Here is a 19,588-nt window from a genome sequence, read left to right as displayed (position 1 = left end):
AACAGCTGAGTTATCTACTTAATCCTTGCTTTGTTATTTTGAGAAAGGATCTCATGTAGTCAAGGGTGAACTTGAATTTCCTAAGCTCTTTTTGTCCCAGTCCCAAGCCTTGGGATTACAGATGTGTGCCACCGTGTCTGATTTATGAGATGCTTGGAATTGAACCCAGAACTTTGTACATGGTAGGAAGCAGTCTACTGAGCTACATCACTAGCCAGATGTTTTATTTTATTTATTTATTTATTTTTTGTTTTTTCGAGGTAGGGTCTAACTCTAGCTTAGGCTGACCTGGAATTCACTATGTAGTCTCAGGGTGGCCTCGAACTCATGGCGATCCACCTACCTCTGCCTCCTAAGTGCTGGGATTAAAGGTGTGTACCACCACGCCCGGCGCCAGATGATTTATTGATAGACATATTTATAAGTCAAATCTTATGCGTGTTTGCATGTGTACTAAAACAATATTGGATCACAATGTGGTTTATGTACTTTGGGAAGTATGATTAAAAATGAAATATCACTCATTATGCCAAAAAAACGTGTTTGTATTTATCTACGTTGCCATCATGATGAAGTTACTAAGCTTTCCCACTAGTGATGATAGTTAAATGTGTTGCTGTTCTCCTAGAAAAGTTCTTAGTACATGTCCAGATTTATTTTTATTTATTTGCTGTGTATTGTTTTCTACCTGATGTTTTCTAAATTAGGTTTCTCTTTCAGGCTGGCATGGCTCTCTATAAGATTGTCCCCAAAAACCCTTACTACTTTTGGTCTGTGATGAGCTTAATTATGCAAGTGAGTATACCATCTAATGCTGTTCAGAATGGAATTAAAATTAGTCTTTAAAGCCATGGTCCTAATAATGAGTCTCCTCAACCTCTGGATTTGGGACTTTACTTATTGTCAGTGTACTTGTCAAGATGTGGGTACTTGATATTCTTTATTTTTTCTTTTGAGAGAGAGAGAAAATGGCGCGCCAGGAGCTCCAGCCACTGCAAATGAACTCCATACACATGCGCCACCTTGTGCATCTGGGTTATGTGGGTCCTGGGGAATCAAGTCTCGAACTGTGGTCCTTAGTCTTCACGGGCTAGCAGTTAACCATTAAGCCATCTCTCTAGCCCCATTATTATTTTTTTTTGTGGGGGGACATAGCCTAAACTGGCTTTGGATTTGCTGTGTATTGGCCTCAAACCTGACATTCTACTGCTTCCACTTTTTTTCATTTTTGAGGTCGGGTCTTCCTGCATTCCCCAGTTTTCCTCTTAGCTTTCCTTTTTTTCCCAAATAAATACTTATTTATTTATTTGGTTTTTTGAGGTAGGGTCTCACTCTAGCCCAGGCTGACCTGGAATTCACTATGGAGTCTCAGGGTGGCCTCGAACTCATGGCAATCCTCCTCCCGAGTAATATTTATTTGCAAACAGAGAGAGAGAGAGAGAGGGAGAGAGAGAGAGAGAGAGAAGGGCGGCGGGGGGGGGCGGGGACTGTGTGTGTGTGTAGGGAGACAGAATAGGCATGCCACGGCCTCCGATCTCTTCAGGCAAGCACTTTAACTGCTGAGCCATCACTCCAGTCCCTCTTAGCTTTACATGTTTTGTTTTTCTTTCAGGCTTCCTCAGGTCCTCATCCTTGCACAGGAAGTGCTTTTAAGTGCTAAGTCATGTCTCTAGCCTATTTTGTCCCCTTTTTTGAAAATTCATTCATGTTTTTTCTTTTTCTTTCAAGAATATTTGATTTATTTATTGGAGAGAGACAGAGGCAGAGAGAGAGATAGATCATGCCAGGCCTTCCTACCACTGCAGATGAACTCCAGATCATTGCAGCACTTGTGCATCTAGCTTATGTGGGTACTGGGGAATCATACCTGAATCCTTTGCAGGCAAGCACCTTAACTACTAAGCTGTCTCTCCAGCCCTGCCTCCACTTCTCTATTGCTGAAATTATAGGCATGTGCCACCATTTCTGGCAACTAGGTATACTTTCCAAGTTGTCTTTCAGTCTATTTATAAACAACATGGGCTGTATTTCCCCTGAATCTTTTTTTTTTTTTAATTTTTTGTTCATTTTTTATTTATTTATTTGAGAGTGACAGACAGAGCGAAAGACAGATAGAGGGAGAGAGAGAGAATGGTCACGCCAGGGCCTCCAGCCACTACAAACGAACTCCAGACGTGTGTGCCCCCTTGTGCATCTGGCTAACATGGGACCTGGGGAACCGAGCCTCGAACCGGGGTCCTTAGGCTTCACAGGCAAGCACTTAACCGCTAAGCCATCTCTCCAGCCCTTTTTTTTTTTTTTTTTTTTTTTTGAGAGAGAGAGACAGAGAGATAGAAGGAGGGAGGGAGATAGAGGGAATGGCTGCGCTGGGGCTTTCAAATCTCTGCAAACCAACTCCAGACACATGGACCCCTTGTGTGCATGTGCAACATTTGTGCTTGTGTCACTGCATCTGGCTTAAGTGGGACCTGGGGATTCTACATGAGTTCGTTCGTTCGTTCTTTCTTTATTTTTTATTTTTTAAATTTTTATTTATTTATGAGTGAGAGAAAGAATAGACACACTAGGGCCTCTTGCCACTGCAAACTCCAGATTCATGTGCCTCTTTGTGCATCTGGCTTAAGGTAGGTACTGGGGAATCAAATCCAGGCCATTAGGTTTTCCAAGCAAATATGCCTTTAAGCACTGAGCCATCTCTCCAGTCTTTTTTTTTTTTTGAGGTAGGGTCTCATTCTAGTCCAGGCTGACCTGGAATTCCTTATGTAGTCTAAGGGTGGCCTCAAACTCACGGCGATCTTCCTACTTCTGCCTCTTGAGTGCTGGGATTAAAGGTGTGTACTACCACTCCTGGCTTTTTTTTTTTTTTTAATTGACAACTTCCATACTGGTAAACAATATCCCATGGTAACTCCTTCCCTCCCCCGACATTCCCCTTTGAAACTCTACTCTCCATCATATCCCCTCTCCATCTCAATCATTCTCTTTTATTTTGATGTCATGATCTTTTCCCCCTATTATGATGGTCTTGTGTAGGTAGTGTCAGGTACTGTGAGGTCATGGATATCCAGGGCATTTTATGTCTGAAGGAGCACTTTGTAAGGAGTTCTACCCTTTCTTTGGCTCTTACATTCTTTCTGCCACCTCTTCCGCAGTGGACCCTGAAGTATAGAATGGGTGATTGAGATATTTCATTGCTGAATACTCCTCTGTCATTTCTTATCACCGTGGTGCCTTCTGAGTCATCCCAAGGTCACTGCCATCTGAAAAGAGAAGGTTCTGTAACCAAAAGTGAGAGTAGCATTAATAAATGTGTATCAACATTATGAGAAGTGCTTACTGGGCATTTGGTGAGCATAGTATATACATTTAGCCAGATAGCAGCAGATGTTACATCCCTAGGGCTCATGACTACCCCTGTTACAGGTTTTTAGTATCAGGGATGTATTCCTTCTCATGGAGTGGGACTCCAGTCAAATTACAGGGCAGTTGTTTTCCCCCATAACAGACATGCCATTATTGCACCTCTTGGCTCATTTGGCCTGGCTGGCCAAATATAAGGTTTGCAGTGTCCACTGTTGGATTTCTTCACTGGTGGTTTCTCTCTCCCATTGAACTGCATGCAGCATGGCTTTTTCTAGCTTTCTGTCAGCTGGTCTACATGGAGGAGGTTTTCAGCTCAGCTCCAGTAGGGTTTTTCAGTGATGTTGTAGCCCAGGTATGTGGAGTCTTTAGCAATAGTGTCTTACCATCTATTCCTGGTGGGAAATCAAGGGCCTCGGCAGTGACCTATAATGTTCTGGGGGCATCAGGAACCTCCCTGGCCAACAACTCACTGGAAGGTATCCCATCCCTAGGTACACGAGTTCTTAGGCTTTGCAGGTAACCACCTTAACTGCTAAGCCATCTCTCCAGTCCTTTCCATTGCTGGATCTAAGTATAGTCCTCAAAGTGTTTGCTTTTTCTTAGCTGGGTGTGGTGGTGCAGGTCTTTAATCCTAGCACTCGCGAGGCAGAGGTGGGAGGATTGCCATGAGTTCGAGGTTACCCTGATACTATGTAGTGAATTCCAGCTCAGCCTGTGCTAGAGTGAGACTCTACCTCAAAAAAAAAAAAAAAAAAACAGAAACAGTTTGATATTTCAATATGAGATTTGTTTTCTGAATAATGGCTAGGTTACTGAGTATTATTGAACTAGTTTGCCTTGCTTTATGTCCCCCCCCCTTTTTTTTAAGGTAGGGTCTTACTCTAGTCCAATTCTTAGTGATCCTCTTATTTCTGCTGCCAAGTGCTGGGAATAAAGGTGTGTACCACCATGCCCAACCCCTACTTTATTTTTTTATTTTTTGAGGTAGGGTTTCATACTATTTCAGGGTGACCTGGAATTCACTATGTAGTCTCAATGCGTCCTTGAACTCACGGCAATCCTCCTACCTCTGCCTCCTGAGTACTGGAATTAAAGGCGTATGCCACCACACCGGCTCTTTTTTACTTATTTATTTTTATTTATGAGGGAGGGGGAGAGAGAGAAAGAGAGATGAGGTGTACCAGGGGCTCTAGTCACTGCAAACCAACTCCAGTGTCATACACCACTATGTGCATCTGGCTTATATGGGTTCTGGGGAATTGAACCCTGGTCCTTAGGCTTTGCAACAGGCAAGTGCCTTAACCACTAAGCCACCTCTCCAGCCGTCTTGCTTTGGAAAGTTCTTTTTTTTTAATTTAATTTAATTTATTTATTTATTTGAGAGCGACAGACACAGAGAGAAAGACAGATAGAGGGGGAGAGAGAGAATGGGCGCGCCAGGGCTTCCAGCCTCTGCAAACGAACTCCAGACGCGTGCGCCCCCTTGTGCATCTGGCTAACATGGGACCTGGGGAACCGAGCCTCGAACCGGGGTCCTTAGGCTTCACAGGCAAGCGCTTAACCACTAAGCCATCTCTCCAGCCCTGGAAAGTTCTTTTTTATATATCTTGCTTATTTCTTTGAGAGAGAAATCATGTGAGAGAGTGGGCACTCCAGGGCCTGTAGCCACTGCAAACAAATTCCAAATGCATGCACTACCTTGTACATCTGGTATTATGTGGGTACTGGGGAATTGAACCTGGGCCTTCTGCTTTGCCAGGAAACCCTTCAATTGCTAAGCCATGTCTTCATTATCCTTTCTCCTCCCTTCCTCTTTCTCTGTCTTTCTTTTGTTCTTTCTTTTGGTTTTTTGAGGTAGATTCTTCTCTAGCTCAGGCTGACCTGGAATTCACTATGTAGTCTCAGGGTGGCCTCGAACTCATAGCAATCCTCCTCCCTCTGCCTCCTGAGTGCTGGGATTAAAGGTGTGCACCACCATTCCTGGTTTACAGTTTCTTTATCTATAGATCAACTGTAATATCTACCTTAAAAGTTTGTTTGCAAGGGGTGAGTTCTGAGCGGAATCTGGCATAATACAGTTACTAATGTGCATGATATCAACTACTAGCAACCTATATGAATAAGAAGAATTGACATTTCCTTTCATGTAAACATGTTAACATCTTTTTTGTTTTTGGTTTTCTGAGATAGGGTCTTACTCTAGCTCAGGCTGACCTGGAATTCACTATGTAGTCTCAGGGTGGCCTTGAACTCACAGGGATCCTCCTATCTCTGCCTCCTGAGTGCTGGGATCAAAGGCGTGTGTGCCACACCCGGCTCATGTTAATTTCACTAACAGACACCTGGTAGCTTTCTTGATGACACCTCTGGTATATAATAAATAGCATAAGCATACTCCTTTGTGATGTATTTTTAGAGAAATATAAGACTATCCCGTTTAAATGGCTGTATATGAAAGCTCAGTTTTTCAAGTATGCATAAGATGGTCAAGTTTTAGTGACTGAATCTCTTGTACAGGAAACTACTCTTTTTTTTGGGGGGGGGGTTTTCGAGGTAGGGTCTCACTCTAGCCCAGGCTGATCTGGACTTCACTATGGAGTCTCAGGGTGGCCTCGAACTCATGGCGATCCTCCTACCTCTGCCTCCCAAGTGCTGGGATTAAAGGCGTGTTCCACCACACCCGGCTTTAATTTTTTTTTTTTTTTGAGGTAGGGTTTCACTCTAGTCCACGCTGGTCTGGAATTCACTATGAAGCCTCTGGGGCCTTGAATTCATGGCAGTCCTCCTACCTCTGCCTCCTGAGTTACTCTTTTTTAAATGTTAGACTTCTTGGTCAAACTTGAAGAAACTTATCTTAAATTTTTTTAATTTGTTTTTGTTTTTTCAAAAATTTTTATGTACTTATTTATGTGTCGGGGGGAGAAAATGAGCCCCCAGCCACTACAAATGAATTCTAGATGCATGCACCCCCTTGTGCATCTGGTTTACGTGGGTCTTGGAGAGTTGAACTGGGATCCTTTGGCTTTTCAAACAAACACCTTAACAGTTAAGCTATCTCTCATCTCTTTTTTTTTCTTTTTTATTGACAGGTTCCATACTTACAATTAACCATGATAGTCCATTCCCCTCCCTTACTCCACTTTTCCCTTCTCAAATCCTATCTCCATTATATCCCCTCCCTCCACTAGTTTCTCTCTTATTTGCACATCATCATCTTTTCTTTCTATCTTGTGGGTCTTGTGAAGATAGTGCTAGGCACTGCAAGGCCATGGATATCAAGGCCAATTTCTGTCTGGTCAATAGCATTGTAAGCAGTCCTGCCCTTTCTTTAGCTCTTAAATTCTTTCCACCACCTCTTCCGCAATGGACCCTGAGGCTTGGAAGGTGTGAGAGAGATGTTTCAGTCAAATTGGTTTCTCCCATAACACCCCTCGGTTCATTTAGCCTGAGTGGCCAAACTTAAGGCTTGCAGTGTTCACCAATGGGCTTCTGTCTCCCATAAGGCAGCATCCAGACTAGCTTTTTCCACCTTCCTGTCAGCTCTTCTACCAGAAGGTTTTCAGCTCAGCCCCAGTTTGATTTCTCAGTGACCTTGCGGTCCAGGCATGTGGAGTCTTCAGCAATAGGGTCTTATCATCTAGTCCTGGTGGGAAACTAAGAGCCTTAGCAATAGCCTGTAATGTATGTGGCTTATTCACAATATCCTCCTTTTACTCTTCCCCTGACCTCATTTAGGCTATTCCACCTGTAGTAATGTGTCCATCTACTTACAGATGTATAGTGCCGTCCCCTTAAGTCCACCCCTCTCTTCCTACTCTTATAGCCCTTTTCTAGCTTACTGGATTCTGCTACCGATTTTTACTCCAACTCCCACTCTTATCTGAATATTTGCAACTAGGAACTTCGTATGAGAGAAAACATGCAACATTTGGCTTTCTGGGCCTGGGGTACCTCACTTAATATAATGCTTTCCAGATCCATCCATTTCTCTGCCAATTGCATTTTTCTTTACCGCTGAATAGAATTCTATTGTGTAAAGATACCACATCGTTATTATCAGTTTATCAGTTGAGGGACATCTAGGCTGATTCCATTTCCTAGAGTGGCAATAAACATAGTTGAGCAAGTATCTTTAAGGTAGTGAGACGAGTCCTTAGGATATATGCCCGGGAGTGCTATAGGTAGGTTATTTGGTAAAGCTGTTTTTAGCTGTCTCAGGAACCCTCACACTGATTTTCACAATGGTTGTACGAGATTACATTCTCACCAACATTCTTGCCAACATTTATTGTCATTTGTTTTCTTGATGATAACCATTCCGACAGGAGTGAGATGGAATCTCAAAGTAGTTTTAATTTGCATTTCCCTGTTGGCTAAGGATGTAGAACATTTTTCTAGATGTTTATATGTCATCTGTATTTCTTCTTTTGAGAACTCTCTAATTAGTGCCTTAGTCCATTTTTTAAACATTTTTTTGTTCATTTTTATTTATTTATTTGAGAGTGACAGAGAGAGAGAGAGGGAGAGAGAGAGACAGAGAATGGGCGCGCCAGGGCTTCCAGCCACTGCAAACAAACTCCAGACATGCACACCCCCTTGTGTATCTGGCTAACATGGGTCCTGGGGAATTGAGCCTCGAACCGGGGTCCTTAGGCTTCACAGGCAAGCACTTAACCGCTAAGCCATCTCTCCAGCCCCCATTTTTTAATTGTGTTACTTGATTTCTTATTTAGTTTTCTGAGTTCTTTGTATATCCTAGATATTAATCCTCTGTAGCTGGCAAAGATTTTTCTCCCATTCTGTAGATTGCTTCTTTGCTCTATTCACAGTGTCCTTTGCTGTACAAAAGCTTAGCAATTTCATGAGGTCCCAGTGGTTCATCAGTGGTTGAAAACAAGTCCTTCACAATGTCTATATTACTTTTGATGACCTTAATCATCCTTTGACAAATCTTGAGATCAGAGGACATATAAATAATCACCTTGAACAGAAATTTTTTAATAGGTATTTTAGAGCTTTCAGTACTTAAAGGTCCTATCCAAAAGGAGGTATCAATGAGGGTCCTAAACAGTGGGAAGGCCTTGAAATTACTCTTTAATGTATGCATTTGACAAATTCAGATTAAGTCTGATATTTGACTCAGTGGACTGATAATCAGAGCCACAGATGACAGTAATGGTCTGCATAGTAGTATGGGTAGTGCAAGAAATTACATTGGAACAGTTCATTTTTCTTTTTGTAGTCTATATCAGCACAGGATGAAAACCTCTCAAAAACAATGTTTCTGCCCCTTGCTGAGAGAATGGTAGAAAAAATGGTGAAAGAGGACAAGATTGAAGCTGAAGCTGAAGTGAGTAGCTTAAGCTCTTCTTCTGTTTCCTTGATTTTTTTCTTTTCTTTTTTTTTTTTTTTCCGAGGTAGGGTTTCACTCTGGCTCAGGCTGACCTGAAGAAATTCACTATGTAGTCTCAGGGTGGCCTCAAGCTCACTGGTATTCTCCTACCTCTGCCTCCTCAGTGCTGGGATTAAAGGCATGCGCCACCGTGCCCAGCTGTTTCCTTGATTTTAATAGTGCCACAGCATTATGTCACAGTGCTGTGAACTGTGGCTTGGTATAACATACAGTTGGCCCCTCCATTTTGGAACTTGGGTAAATGAACACTCAGCAGCCCTGTGCTTAAATACAACAAACACCAAGCTGTATCTATCCAGTGATTCAGACTGAGAATTGTGTGGATGGGAAAACAAAGTCATCTGTGTCTGTCAGTTTCTTCTCTCTTCAAGAGTGGGTTCTATTAAATTACTTCTTAATAAACACATGAATGACTATATTCTTATTGAAACATTTCAATGGTTGCATTAACTTGTTTCTTTTGTAAGGTTGAACTTTATTATATGATCCTGGAACGATTGGGAAAGTACCAGGAAGCCTTGGATGTCATTAGAGGGAAATTAGGAGGTAATTTTTTAAGTTTCTTTTTTTGGTCATGATAACTGTATATTGTGGAAAAGTTATCATATGGAAATGTAAGGATATAAAGACATAAAATGTGTGATTAATGACTTTGTCATATTCACTCAAGGTATTTCTGTGTGGTAAATGTATTTACTTATTTATGCATTTTAAAAATATTTTATTTCTATTTATTTGTGTGTGTGAGAGAGAGAGAGAGAGAGAGAGTGAGTGATAGGGAGGGAGGGAGGATGAATGAATTGGTGTGCCAGAGCCTCTAGCTACTGCATACAAACTCCAAACGCATGCACTACCTTGTGCAGGTCCTGATGAATTGAACCTGGGTCCTTTGGCTTTGCAGGCAAGTAGCTTAACTGCTAAATCATCTCTCCAGCCCACGTAAATTATTTTAAAGCTATTTTTATTTATTTATTTTTGTTTTTTTGAGGTAAGGTCTTGCTGTAGTCCAGGCTGACCTGGAATTTACTATGTAGTACTATGGTGGCCTGAAACTTACAGTGATTCTCCTACCTCTGCCTTCCCAGTACTGGGATTAAAGGTGTATGTCACCACACCTGGAATGTAAGTTATTTTTAAATTGAAAGTAATTTATGTATTCAGAAAATTCAAGGAGTCTTTTTCAGATCTCTGTCTCTAGATTCTTCTGTAGTTAATTGTTCTTGTCCTGTTTGTTTTTGAGATAGAATCTTACTCTTATGTAGCTTAGGCTGGCCTTGAACTCACAGTAATCCTTCTTTCTAGCCTTCTCAGCACTGGGATTATAGACAGGCACCATTATGCCTGGGCCCAGTTACTTGTATTTTATGTTCTTTGAGGGGCAAGTGCCTTAGCTACTGAGCAATCCCTCCAGTCCCCTTTTCTGATATTTGAAAATGGTTTTTATTCATGTAATACATGGATCCTCCTTGTCTCAGCCTCCCCAATGCTGGCATATGTAGGAGTATACCACCATACCTGGCTATTGATTGTTTTGTTTTTACTTTTTTATTTTCTTTCTCTCTCTGTGTATTGTAAGCATAATGTCCCTCTAGCCCAGGATGTCTTTGAACTCACTGTGATCTTTCAACTTTAGCTTTACAAATACTGGAATTCAGGGTTTGCACCCCCTTGCACAGCTTGTTTTTTTTTTTTTTTTTTTTTTTTAATTTACTTATTGGAGAGAGAGAGAATGGGTACTTCAGCTGCTCCAAATGAACTCCAGATGTGTATCCCACCATGTGCTTCTGGCTTATGTGGGTCCTGGGGAATTGAATCTTTGTCATTTTGCTTTGTAGGCAAGTGCCTTAACTATTAAGCCATCTTTCCAGCCCTGTATTATGATTTTTTTTTTTTTTTTTTTTTTTGGAGACACAGTACTGCTTTGGAACTTACTATGTAGACTAGGATGGTCTTGAACTTGGCAGAAGTTCTCTAGCCTCTGCCTCCCTAGTGAACTACCATGCCAGGCTGGGTTATTTAACTGTTTATGTACCTGACTTGTTTTTTGACTGCTTCTATAAGTATTAGTTGTTTTAAAAATATTTATTTATTTATTCATTTTTGATTTTTCGAGGTAGGGTCTCGCTCTAGCCCAGGCTAACCTCAGTCTCAGGGTGTCCTTGAACTCACAGTGATCTTCCTATGTCTGCCTCCCAAGTACTGGCATTAAAGGCGTGTGCTACCACGCCCAGCAATATTTTATTTTATTTGTGAGAAGAGTTAGAGACTGAATAAACATGGGTGTACCAAGGCCTCTTGCCATGCCAAACCAACTACAGGCACATGTGCTACTTTGTGCATCTGTCTTTATGTGGGTGCTGTGGAAAAGAACCTATGTCAGCAGGCTTTGCAATCAAGTACATTTGACTTCTCAGCCATTTCCTTAGCCCTGCACTTGTTCTTTAATGTAGCTTATTTTGTACATGGGTATAATTGCACATGGCTATAATTCTTCCTTACTGTTTTAGTCAGCTTGACTGTAATTCTTTTCTAGTGAAGTTATTACTGTCCTTAACCTGCTAAGATAATCTAAGGTATTTGGAAGGTGTTTGATTCATATCTTTCCTTTGTAATCTTCCCAAAATTTCTCCTTTCTTACCCTACTGCATTTCAGCTTTACTTTTGGAGTTATATAAGTTGTATCCCACATACTCTAACCTCAGCTAAGTGGATCCTCACCAGTGTGGATGGATCTTTGTGTTTTGTTTAGAAAGGGATCATAAAATTTTAGTGTCAATGCTGGGGCGTGGTAGTGCATGTCTTTAATCCCAGCACTTGGAATGCAGAGGTAGGAGTTCAAGGCCACCCTGTGAGTTCAAGGCCACCCTGAGACTACATAGTGAATTTCTGGTTAGCCTGAGCTAGAATGAGACCCTACCTCAAAAATCAAAAAAACAACAAAAAGAGTTAGTGTCAGATATAAACTTACTGTCTTTTGCAAAATCTTTATAAGATAGTTTTTTTGTGTGTCTAAAAATGGATACATTTTTATATAAGAGAATGAATAAACAAACATGACATTTTCTTTCTGATGATTAGACTTCATTCTGCTCTTGAGTAAATGAAAGCAGCTCATCAACTTAAACTTTTAATTCTAGAGAAGTTGACAAGTGAGCTTCAGAGTCGGGAAAACAAGTGCATGGCTATGTACAAGAAGCTGAGCAGGTGGCCTGAGTGCAACGCCCTTTCCCAGCGCCTCTTACTGAAAAAGTGAGTAGATGTTGCTGCTTGCGCTGATATTGTCCTGGCACTTCCAGGCCTTTACTTTTTTTGTCTCAGTATACTTTAAGATTTTTAGATTTATACTTTTACTAGTTGTATCCTAGAAGTTTTTAGTGATTAAGTGATTTTTAGTGATTAAGTGATTAAGGAGGTTTAATGGTATTTTAGACACTGTGATGGGTAAATTAGATCTTGAAAATAAATGCTAAAAATTGTTAATTTTATCACATTTGACACTGGCCTAAGAAAGAAAGGTTCCTTCTTTGCCATTTATTTAGGAAAAACTTATATGGGAGTTTTCTGTTAAGGTTAGTTTTCTTGAACTCGTCATTTTGTTGAGAGAAGAAGCCTGGTGTCTTGATGTCTTTGACTGTTCTAATGGAGTGCTGCCCTTTTAGGAAGGGACACTCTTGATACACACAGAATTATAACTTAGAAAATGAGTTGATATCATGGTTTCTAAGGCAGATTTGTCCCATCTTGGATTTAATCCTTTGTTCATAATTCAATCTAATTTTAGCTCAGATGACTGGCAGTTCTATATGACTTACTTTGATTCTGTCTTTCGACTTATTGAAGAGGCCTGGACACCTCCTGCTGAAGGTGAACAGTAAGTTGTCTTAATTCCTGAATTACAGTGACCCTTTGTGTTGTGCTGAAGAGTGAGCCCAGGGCTTCACACATGCTAGGCAAACATTATACCACTCAGCTAGCTGTATCACACCATCACAGTGATACACTGATAACAGTCTTGGTTGGCTTGGTAATTGCTATGTAGACCATGCTGTCTTTGAACTTGTGGCAGTTCTTCTACCTTTGCCTCCCCAGTGGTGGGATTAAAGGTGTGTACCACCATGCCCAGTGGTGGTTATTCTACAAGAACAAAATGCCCAAGTTGGGAATACTGGTATAATTTGTTACCTATTTGAGTAGGCTTAGAGTAAGTTCATTCATTCTCCTCTCCCCCCTGTCTCCCTTTCTTTCTCCCTTTTCCAGTGTTCAGGATGGAATCCAGGGTCTTAAGCATGCTAGGCAAGCTATTTACCACACTGAGCCACATTCCTAGTCCTTGAACCCTTCCCTCTCAGGTAGGGTTTCACTCTAACCCAGGTTGACCTGAAACTCACTCTGTAGTCTCTGGATGGCCTCAAATTCAACATTGGTCCTCCAGCCTCAGCCTCCAAGTGCTGGGATTACCTGCATGCACCACCATACCTGGCTAACCCTTGCTTTTAGGACAGAATCTTGATTGCTATATTTGACTTTGAGCTCAATCCTCTTGCTTCCATCTCCATGTTTATAGGCATATATACTACAACCAGCTAGTAGATCTCTTTTTAAAACTGTATTTATTGTTTATTCAAGAGAGACACAAAGTATGGGGGAAAGAGAATTAGTTCCACAGGGCCTCCTGTCATTGCAAACAAACTCCAGATGCTTGCACCTCTCTGTGCATTTGGCTCTACATGGGTACTGGGGACTAGAACCCTGGTTGTTAGGCCTTGCAGGCAAGTGCCTTAACCATTAAAACATCTCTCCAGCCCTAGTAGATCTCTTATTCACATTTGTATTTCTTTTTTTCAAAAAAATTTTTTTTTTATTTATGTACTTGGGGGGTTGGGATAAAGAGGCTGATAGAGAATGTGCATGTCAGGGCCTCTAGCCACTGCAAACAAAACTCCAGATGCATATGCCACCTTGTGCATCTGGCTTATGGTGGGTACTGGGGAATCAAACCTGGGTCCTTAGGCTTCACAGTCCTCTCCAGCCCGAAAGTGTGGTTTCCTATAATCAGTTGACTTGATTTGAACCTTGTGGAAGGATGGTAGTAGCAATAAATACCTTCTTCATATGTTTATATCCAGTTCGTTAGAAGGAGAAGTACATTATTCTGCAGAAGAAGCTGTGAAGTTTATAGAAGATCGGATAACAGAAGAATCTAAAAGTTCTAGACATCTCCGGGGACCACACCTGGCTAAACTAGAGCTGATCAGACGTTTACGAAATCAAGGTTTTAACGATGAGTACAAGCTGGGTAAGGAACCATCTGTTAGTTGAGAGCCATGGAGAAAATAACAGGAATATCTTCCACTCCTGTGTACAGTCTTAGTTAGCTGAGGCTTACACTGACAAGGTCATGTGTGGGAAGCAGACATCTCCATTTCCCAGAAGTAATTACTAATGGATGGTTCATTTACAAAACCAGTATTAAGTCTCATATTCAAGTTTTTGTAACATTAGCATCGCTATTGTCTGTAGTTCATCAGTTTTTGGTGACCCAGCAACTAAGTCAAGGTCTTTTTATAGAGATCTTTATAGTTTCACACAATTTTTAGAATTTCATCTATGAATATTTGTTTTTTGTCCTCCTTTGATTTTCCAAGGTAGGGTCTCCCTCCAGCCTGGGCTGACCTGGAATTCACTATGTATTCTAAGAGTGGCGTTGAAGTTTTTTTTGTTGTTGTTGTTGTTTTTTAATGTGGGGTAGAGTATGTGTAGTGTGGAATTTGCATGTTTGTGAAGGGGTGTATAGTTGTGTGCAGAGGCCAGAGGTGAACTTTGGGTGTCCTCTGTTGCTTACCTATATACTTCATTGAAACAGTGTCTCTCCCTTAACCAGCAAGTTGGCCATACCCACCCTTTTTCTAACATGTGTGTTCTGAGGAGTATAACTAAGGTGGTCTCAGCCTCTTCCCCCATTAGTGATCATGCTTAAGCAACAACTGTTGAACCATCTTCTCAGCTCCCCCTTAAAAGTTTTATTTGTGTGTGTATGAGAAAATATATGCACGTGTAATGGAATTTTAGGGTTTCTTGTTGCTTCAAATTAATTCTAGACATATGCACCACATTGTGCATTTGGCTTTACATGGGTACTGGGGAATTAGCCTCCCTGTCAGCAGGCTTTGCAAGCAAGTATCTGTAAACACTGATCCCTTTCTCCAGCCTCTCTAGAATCATAGACATGAACAACAATGCCTAGCTTTTCTGCCCTCCCTCCATTCACCCCCACCCCCCTTTTGGTTTTTTGATGTAGGGTCTGCCTCCTGAGCTCTGGGAGTAAAGAGAAGCATGCGCCACCACGCCCTGCTCTTCCCCCCCCTTTTTTTTTGGTTTTTCAAGGTAGGGTTCACTGGTCCAGGGTGGCCTGGAATTAATTATATAGACTCAGGGTGTCCTGAAATTCATAGCTAACCTCCTACCTCTGCCTCCCTAATGCTAGGATTAAAGGTGTACACCACCACACCTGGTCTCATGTAGCCCAGGATATCCTAGAACTTCCTATGTAACTGAGGATTAAACTTGAACTGATCCTTTTGCCTTCTCCTCCCATGTGCTGAAATTGTAATGTTCTACATGGTTGGGTCTTTTTGATTTTAATCTGAGGTGAAGTAAAATTAACTGGTAGCTCTGTATAAATCTACATTAAACTTTCTGTAATGAGTGACTTTGTCAGTAAATAATTGCCCTATAACATTTTCCTCTCCGATTTAGTTCTCATTTTTTTCTAGGTTTTTCAAGGTAGGGTCTCATTCTCTCCCAGGCTGACCTAGAATTTACTATGTCGTCTCAGGGTGGCCTGGAACTCACAGCGATCCTCTGCCTCCCAAATACTGTGATTAAAGGCATGTGTCACCACCCCTGGCTTTATTTCTCTTACTTTTACTACTTCAGAAACTTATGGAAAGAAACGTGTGCTTAATATGAATTTATGCTTTGATTTGAACTTTTTAGAAACAATCTTTGCTACTTAAACATTAACTGAATGAGGAGGAGGAGCTTCATGGTCATTGTGTATGCCTATAATCCTAGCACTAGGGAGGCTGAGGCAAGAGGACTATGAATTTGAGGCCATCTTAGGCTAATAGTGGGACTTGAGACCTTGACTCAAACTAGTAACACTTCTCCCCAACCAAAACCCTTCATATTTCCTAAGTATAACAGATAAGTTGAGTTTGTAGATTCCATCCCGTTGCATCCTCTTTTCTTATATTCATTCTCATTTCCATACAGAGTTTTATTTTTTTAAGGAGTGGTTATTTTATTTTATTTTTGTGTCGTACTGCATCAGCATCTCTTAATGCTAGGAACGATCACTATATATGTACATACGACTTTGTGCTTCTGGCTTTATGTAAGTGCTGGGGGATCCAAATCAGGTGCCAGGCTTTGCAAGTAAGCACCTTTAACCACTGAGCTCTCTCTCCAGCCTGTAAAGCTTTAACTGAATTAAAATAAATGTTTTTTTTTTTAAATATTTTTTGTTCATTTTTTATTTATTTGAGAGCAACAGACACAGGGAGAAAGACAGATAAAGGGAGAGAGAGAGAATGGGCGCGCCAGGGCTTCCAGCCACTGCAAACGAACCAGAGGCGTGCGCCCCCTTGTGCATCTGGCTAACGTGGGACCTGGGGAACCAAGCCTCGAACCGGGGTTTAGGCTTCACAGGCAAGCGCTTAACCGCTAAGCCATCTCTCCAGCCCAAAATAAATGTTTTTAAATTAGACTTCTCATTTAATTTCTTTAGTTCATGAATAATTTTGGTGATATTTCCTTTTTTAGGTGACCCAGAAGAATTAATGTTCCAGTATTTTAAAAAGTTTGGTGATAAACCATGTTGTTTTACAGACCTTAAGGTGTATGTTGACCTCTTGCCTGCTTCACAGTGTACAAAAGTAAGCATGTTTCAGAATTCTATTAGTGTCCATTAACTAGGTTAAATATTTGGGTTTTCCATGGGGAGTGTTTAGCAGGAAGTGACATGGTAATTGCCTTGGCAAGCTAAATGTTTAGTGCTATCACATGTGGCTTACATGGGACCTGGGGAATCAAACTGGGGTTCTTTGGCTTTGTAGGCAAATGCCTTAACTGCTAAGCCATCCCTTCAGCCCTAAAAAAATATTTTTATTGGGCTGGGGAGATGGATGTCTCAGTGGTTACAGGTACTTGCTTACAAATCCTCCCAGCCAATTTTAATTTCCCAGTACTCACAAAATCCAGATGCACTGAGTGGTTCGTGTATCTAGAATTTGTTTGCAGTACCATGAGGACCTGGTGCTTATTCCTTTTCTCCCTCTCTCTTTATATGGGTACTGGGGAATTGAACTGTATTTGGAAGGCTTTGAAAGTGTCCTTAATACTGAGCTATCTCCCCAGCCTGAAACACATACTTTTTCTTACTATAACATGTATTTCAATAAACTATAATTGATGAAACATTTCCCCAAGCTTTTTCTTATAGATAGAGTACATGGTATTAACCATGCTTTTGTTCAGCAATGATTGAGTATGCCAGTTTCATTGAAGTTTCATGAGCATTTAGTGCTGTTTACAACTATGTTTTAGTTAGTTAGTTTGTTTTTCTGAGGTAGGGTCTCACTCTAGCCTAGGCTGACATAGATCTCACTATGTAGTCCCAGGCTGTCCTTGAGCTCACTGCTATCCTACCTCTGACTCCCTAATGTTGAATTAAGGGCATGTGCCCCTCTGCCTGGCACAACTATCTTTTTAAGAGCTACTCACAAATAGAGGAAGAATTCTGACATTTTATCCCAAATGTCTTTTCTAGACCATTTCTATTTCTGTCCCTCTAGGAGACCAGTTGGAGTTTGAGACTTGTGTTTCTTTTTCCCCCACTTTGCAGTTTATTAACCAGCTCCTTGGCGTCGTTCCTTTATCAACACCAGCAGAGGGTAAGCTTGCACTGCCTGCTGACATCCGAGCTCTGCAGCAGCACTTGTGTGTGGTGCAGCTGACGAGATTACTTGGCTTGTACCATACCATGGATAAAAGCCAGAAGTTGAATGTGGTCAGAGAACTGATGTTGAGGTATCAGCATGGACTAGAATTTGGTGAGCAACCATTCCAAATGTACAGTGATCTAATCTGCTAAGATTTAGAAGATAATTTCCAAAGCATTCTTAGCACTCTGTTGTAATGAGTTTGTTAAGAATTTTCATGAGGTGGGCATGATGCCACATGTCTTTAGTCCTACCTGAGTAAGAGGATCTCCATGAGGTCAAGGCCAGCCTGGGTTACAGTGAGACACTAACTCAAAAAAAAAAAAAAAAAACTTGGGTCATGGTGGTGTACACCTTTAATTCCAGCACTGGAAGCAGAGGTGGAATAATAGTGAGTTCAAGTGAATTCCTGGATAGCCTGGCTAGAGTGAAACCTTACCTCAAAGAAAACTGAGACCAAAAAAAAAAAAAAATTTAGAAATAATCATAACCATTTAATTAATATGACAGTGCACTCTTACCATCCATAATTGTAGCTGGCTTCTTGTCTGTTCTTCCTGATCTAACGAGGTGTATGTGGATTGTACAGTTTATGTTAATTGTAATATTTTGGGCCATGTTTTCATATAAAGGAATATTATTCATTGTAAAGATTATTTTAGCCAGGTGTGGTGGCTCATGCCTTTAATCCCAGCACTCGGGAGGCAGAGGTGGGAGGATTGCCGTGAGTTCGACTCCATAGTGAATTCCAGGTCAGCCTGGGCTACAGTGAGACCCTACCTTGAAAAACCAAAAAAAAAAAAAAAAATTATTTTATATCTATATATCTAAAAATTTAGTTTAGAAGTTGATCTTCAGATTGGCTTAGGTGGATACATGTGATAGCTTTTATAATTTGTTAAGTAAAAGTCGTATTTCTCTATATTAAAACATTGACAAAGAAAAGATAATGATATAAATTTAGTTAGAGGCCTTGTGTTTTTATTTCATCTAAACTTTTTTTACTCTTTCCCTTTGGGAGACCATCATGGAATCTTTTTTTTTTTTTCTTCTCTGGAGCAGTTTTTGTTACAATTGTCATCTAACCTTTTAATCACTTTGATTTCTTTTTTTTTTTTTTTTTTGGTGGGGGGGGGAGTTTCAAGGTAGGGTTTTAGCTAGGCCAGGCTGACAAGGAATTCACTCTGTAGTCTCAGGGAGGCCTCGAACTCATGGTGGTCCTCCTACCTCTGCCTCCCAAGTGTGCTGGGATTAAAGGTGTGCGCCACCATGCCTGGTTTATTTTTTCTTTTTTTTTTTTTTTTTTTTTTCCATTTCTTCCTAGGTTTGGATTTGTTGTAGCGCAGGCTGATCTGGAAATGTAGTCTCAAGGTAGCCTCAAACTCATGATAGTCCTCTTACCTCTGCCACCTGAGGGCTAGGATTAAAGGCATACACCACCATGCCCAGCTAATCTCTTTGATTTCTGATACATTCTCTTCCCCCTCCTTCACCTCTCCTTGTCTCCTTCCCCTCCCACTATCCTCACTCTCTCTTCTTTTTTCCTTCTTCACTCTTTCTTTCTTCCTCCAGTTTTTTCCTATTTCATTTTTACTCATTTATTTGAGAGATAGAAAGAGGCAGATAGAGCAAGAGTGAGAATGGGCATGCGAGGGCCTGCAGCCACTGCAAATGAACTCCAGACAAATGTTCCACCTTGTGCATCTGGCTGACATGGGTCCTGGGGAACCAAACCTGGGTCTTTTGACTTTGTAGGCAAGTGCCTTAACTGCTAACCTCCAGCCTCACTCTCCTTTTGTATTCCTGGGGA

General features: G+C 41.1%; 1 protein-coding gene across 1 annotated transcript in view; it reads left to right on the top strand.

Moving 5' to 3' along the window:
- Positions 1 to 19,588, top strand: part of Naa25 (N-alpha-acetyltransferase 25, NatB auxiliary subunit) — a 75,731-nt gene that overhangs the window by 23,387 nt on the left and 32,756 nt on the right. The window contains exons 5-12 of the mRNA XM_045132636.1: positions 721 to 795; positions 8,606 to 8,713; positions 9,244 to 9,322; positions 11,914 to 12,025; positions 12,558 to 12,647; positions 13,903 to 14,072; positions 16,601 to 16,713; positions 17,682 to 17,889. Coding sequence (XP_044988571.1) covers positions 721 to 795; positions 8,606 to 8,713; positions 9,244 to 9,322; positions 11,914 to 12,025; positions 12,558 to 12,647; positions 13,903 to 14,072; positions 16,601 to 16,713; positions 17,682 to 17,889 — 955 coding nt within the window. The remainder of the gene's footprint in view (positions 1 to 720; positions 796 to 8,605; positions 8,714 to 9,243; positions 9,323 to 11,913; positions 12,026 to 12,557; positions 12,648 to 13,902; positions 14,073 to 16,600; positions 16,714 to 17,681; positions 17,890 to 19,588) is intronic.

Source organism: Jaculus jaculus, chromosome 13 (assembly GCF_020740685.1).
Source record: "Jaculus jaculus isolate mJacJac1 chromosome 13, mJacJac1.mat.Y.cur, whole genome shotgun sequence".
In the NCBI taxonomy this organism is placed as follows: Eukaryota; Metazoa; Chordata; class Mammalia; order Rodentia; family Dipodidae; genus Jaculus; species Jaculus jaculus.
This window is presented reverse-complemented; position numbering and strand designations above follow the sequence as displayed.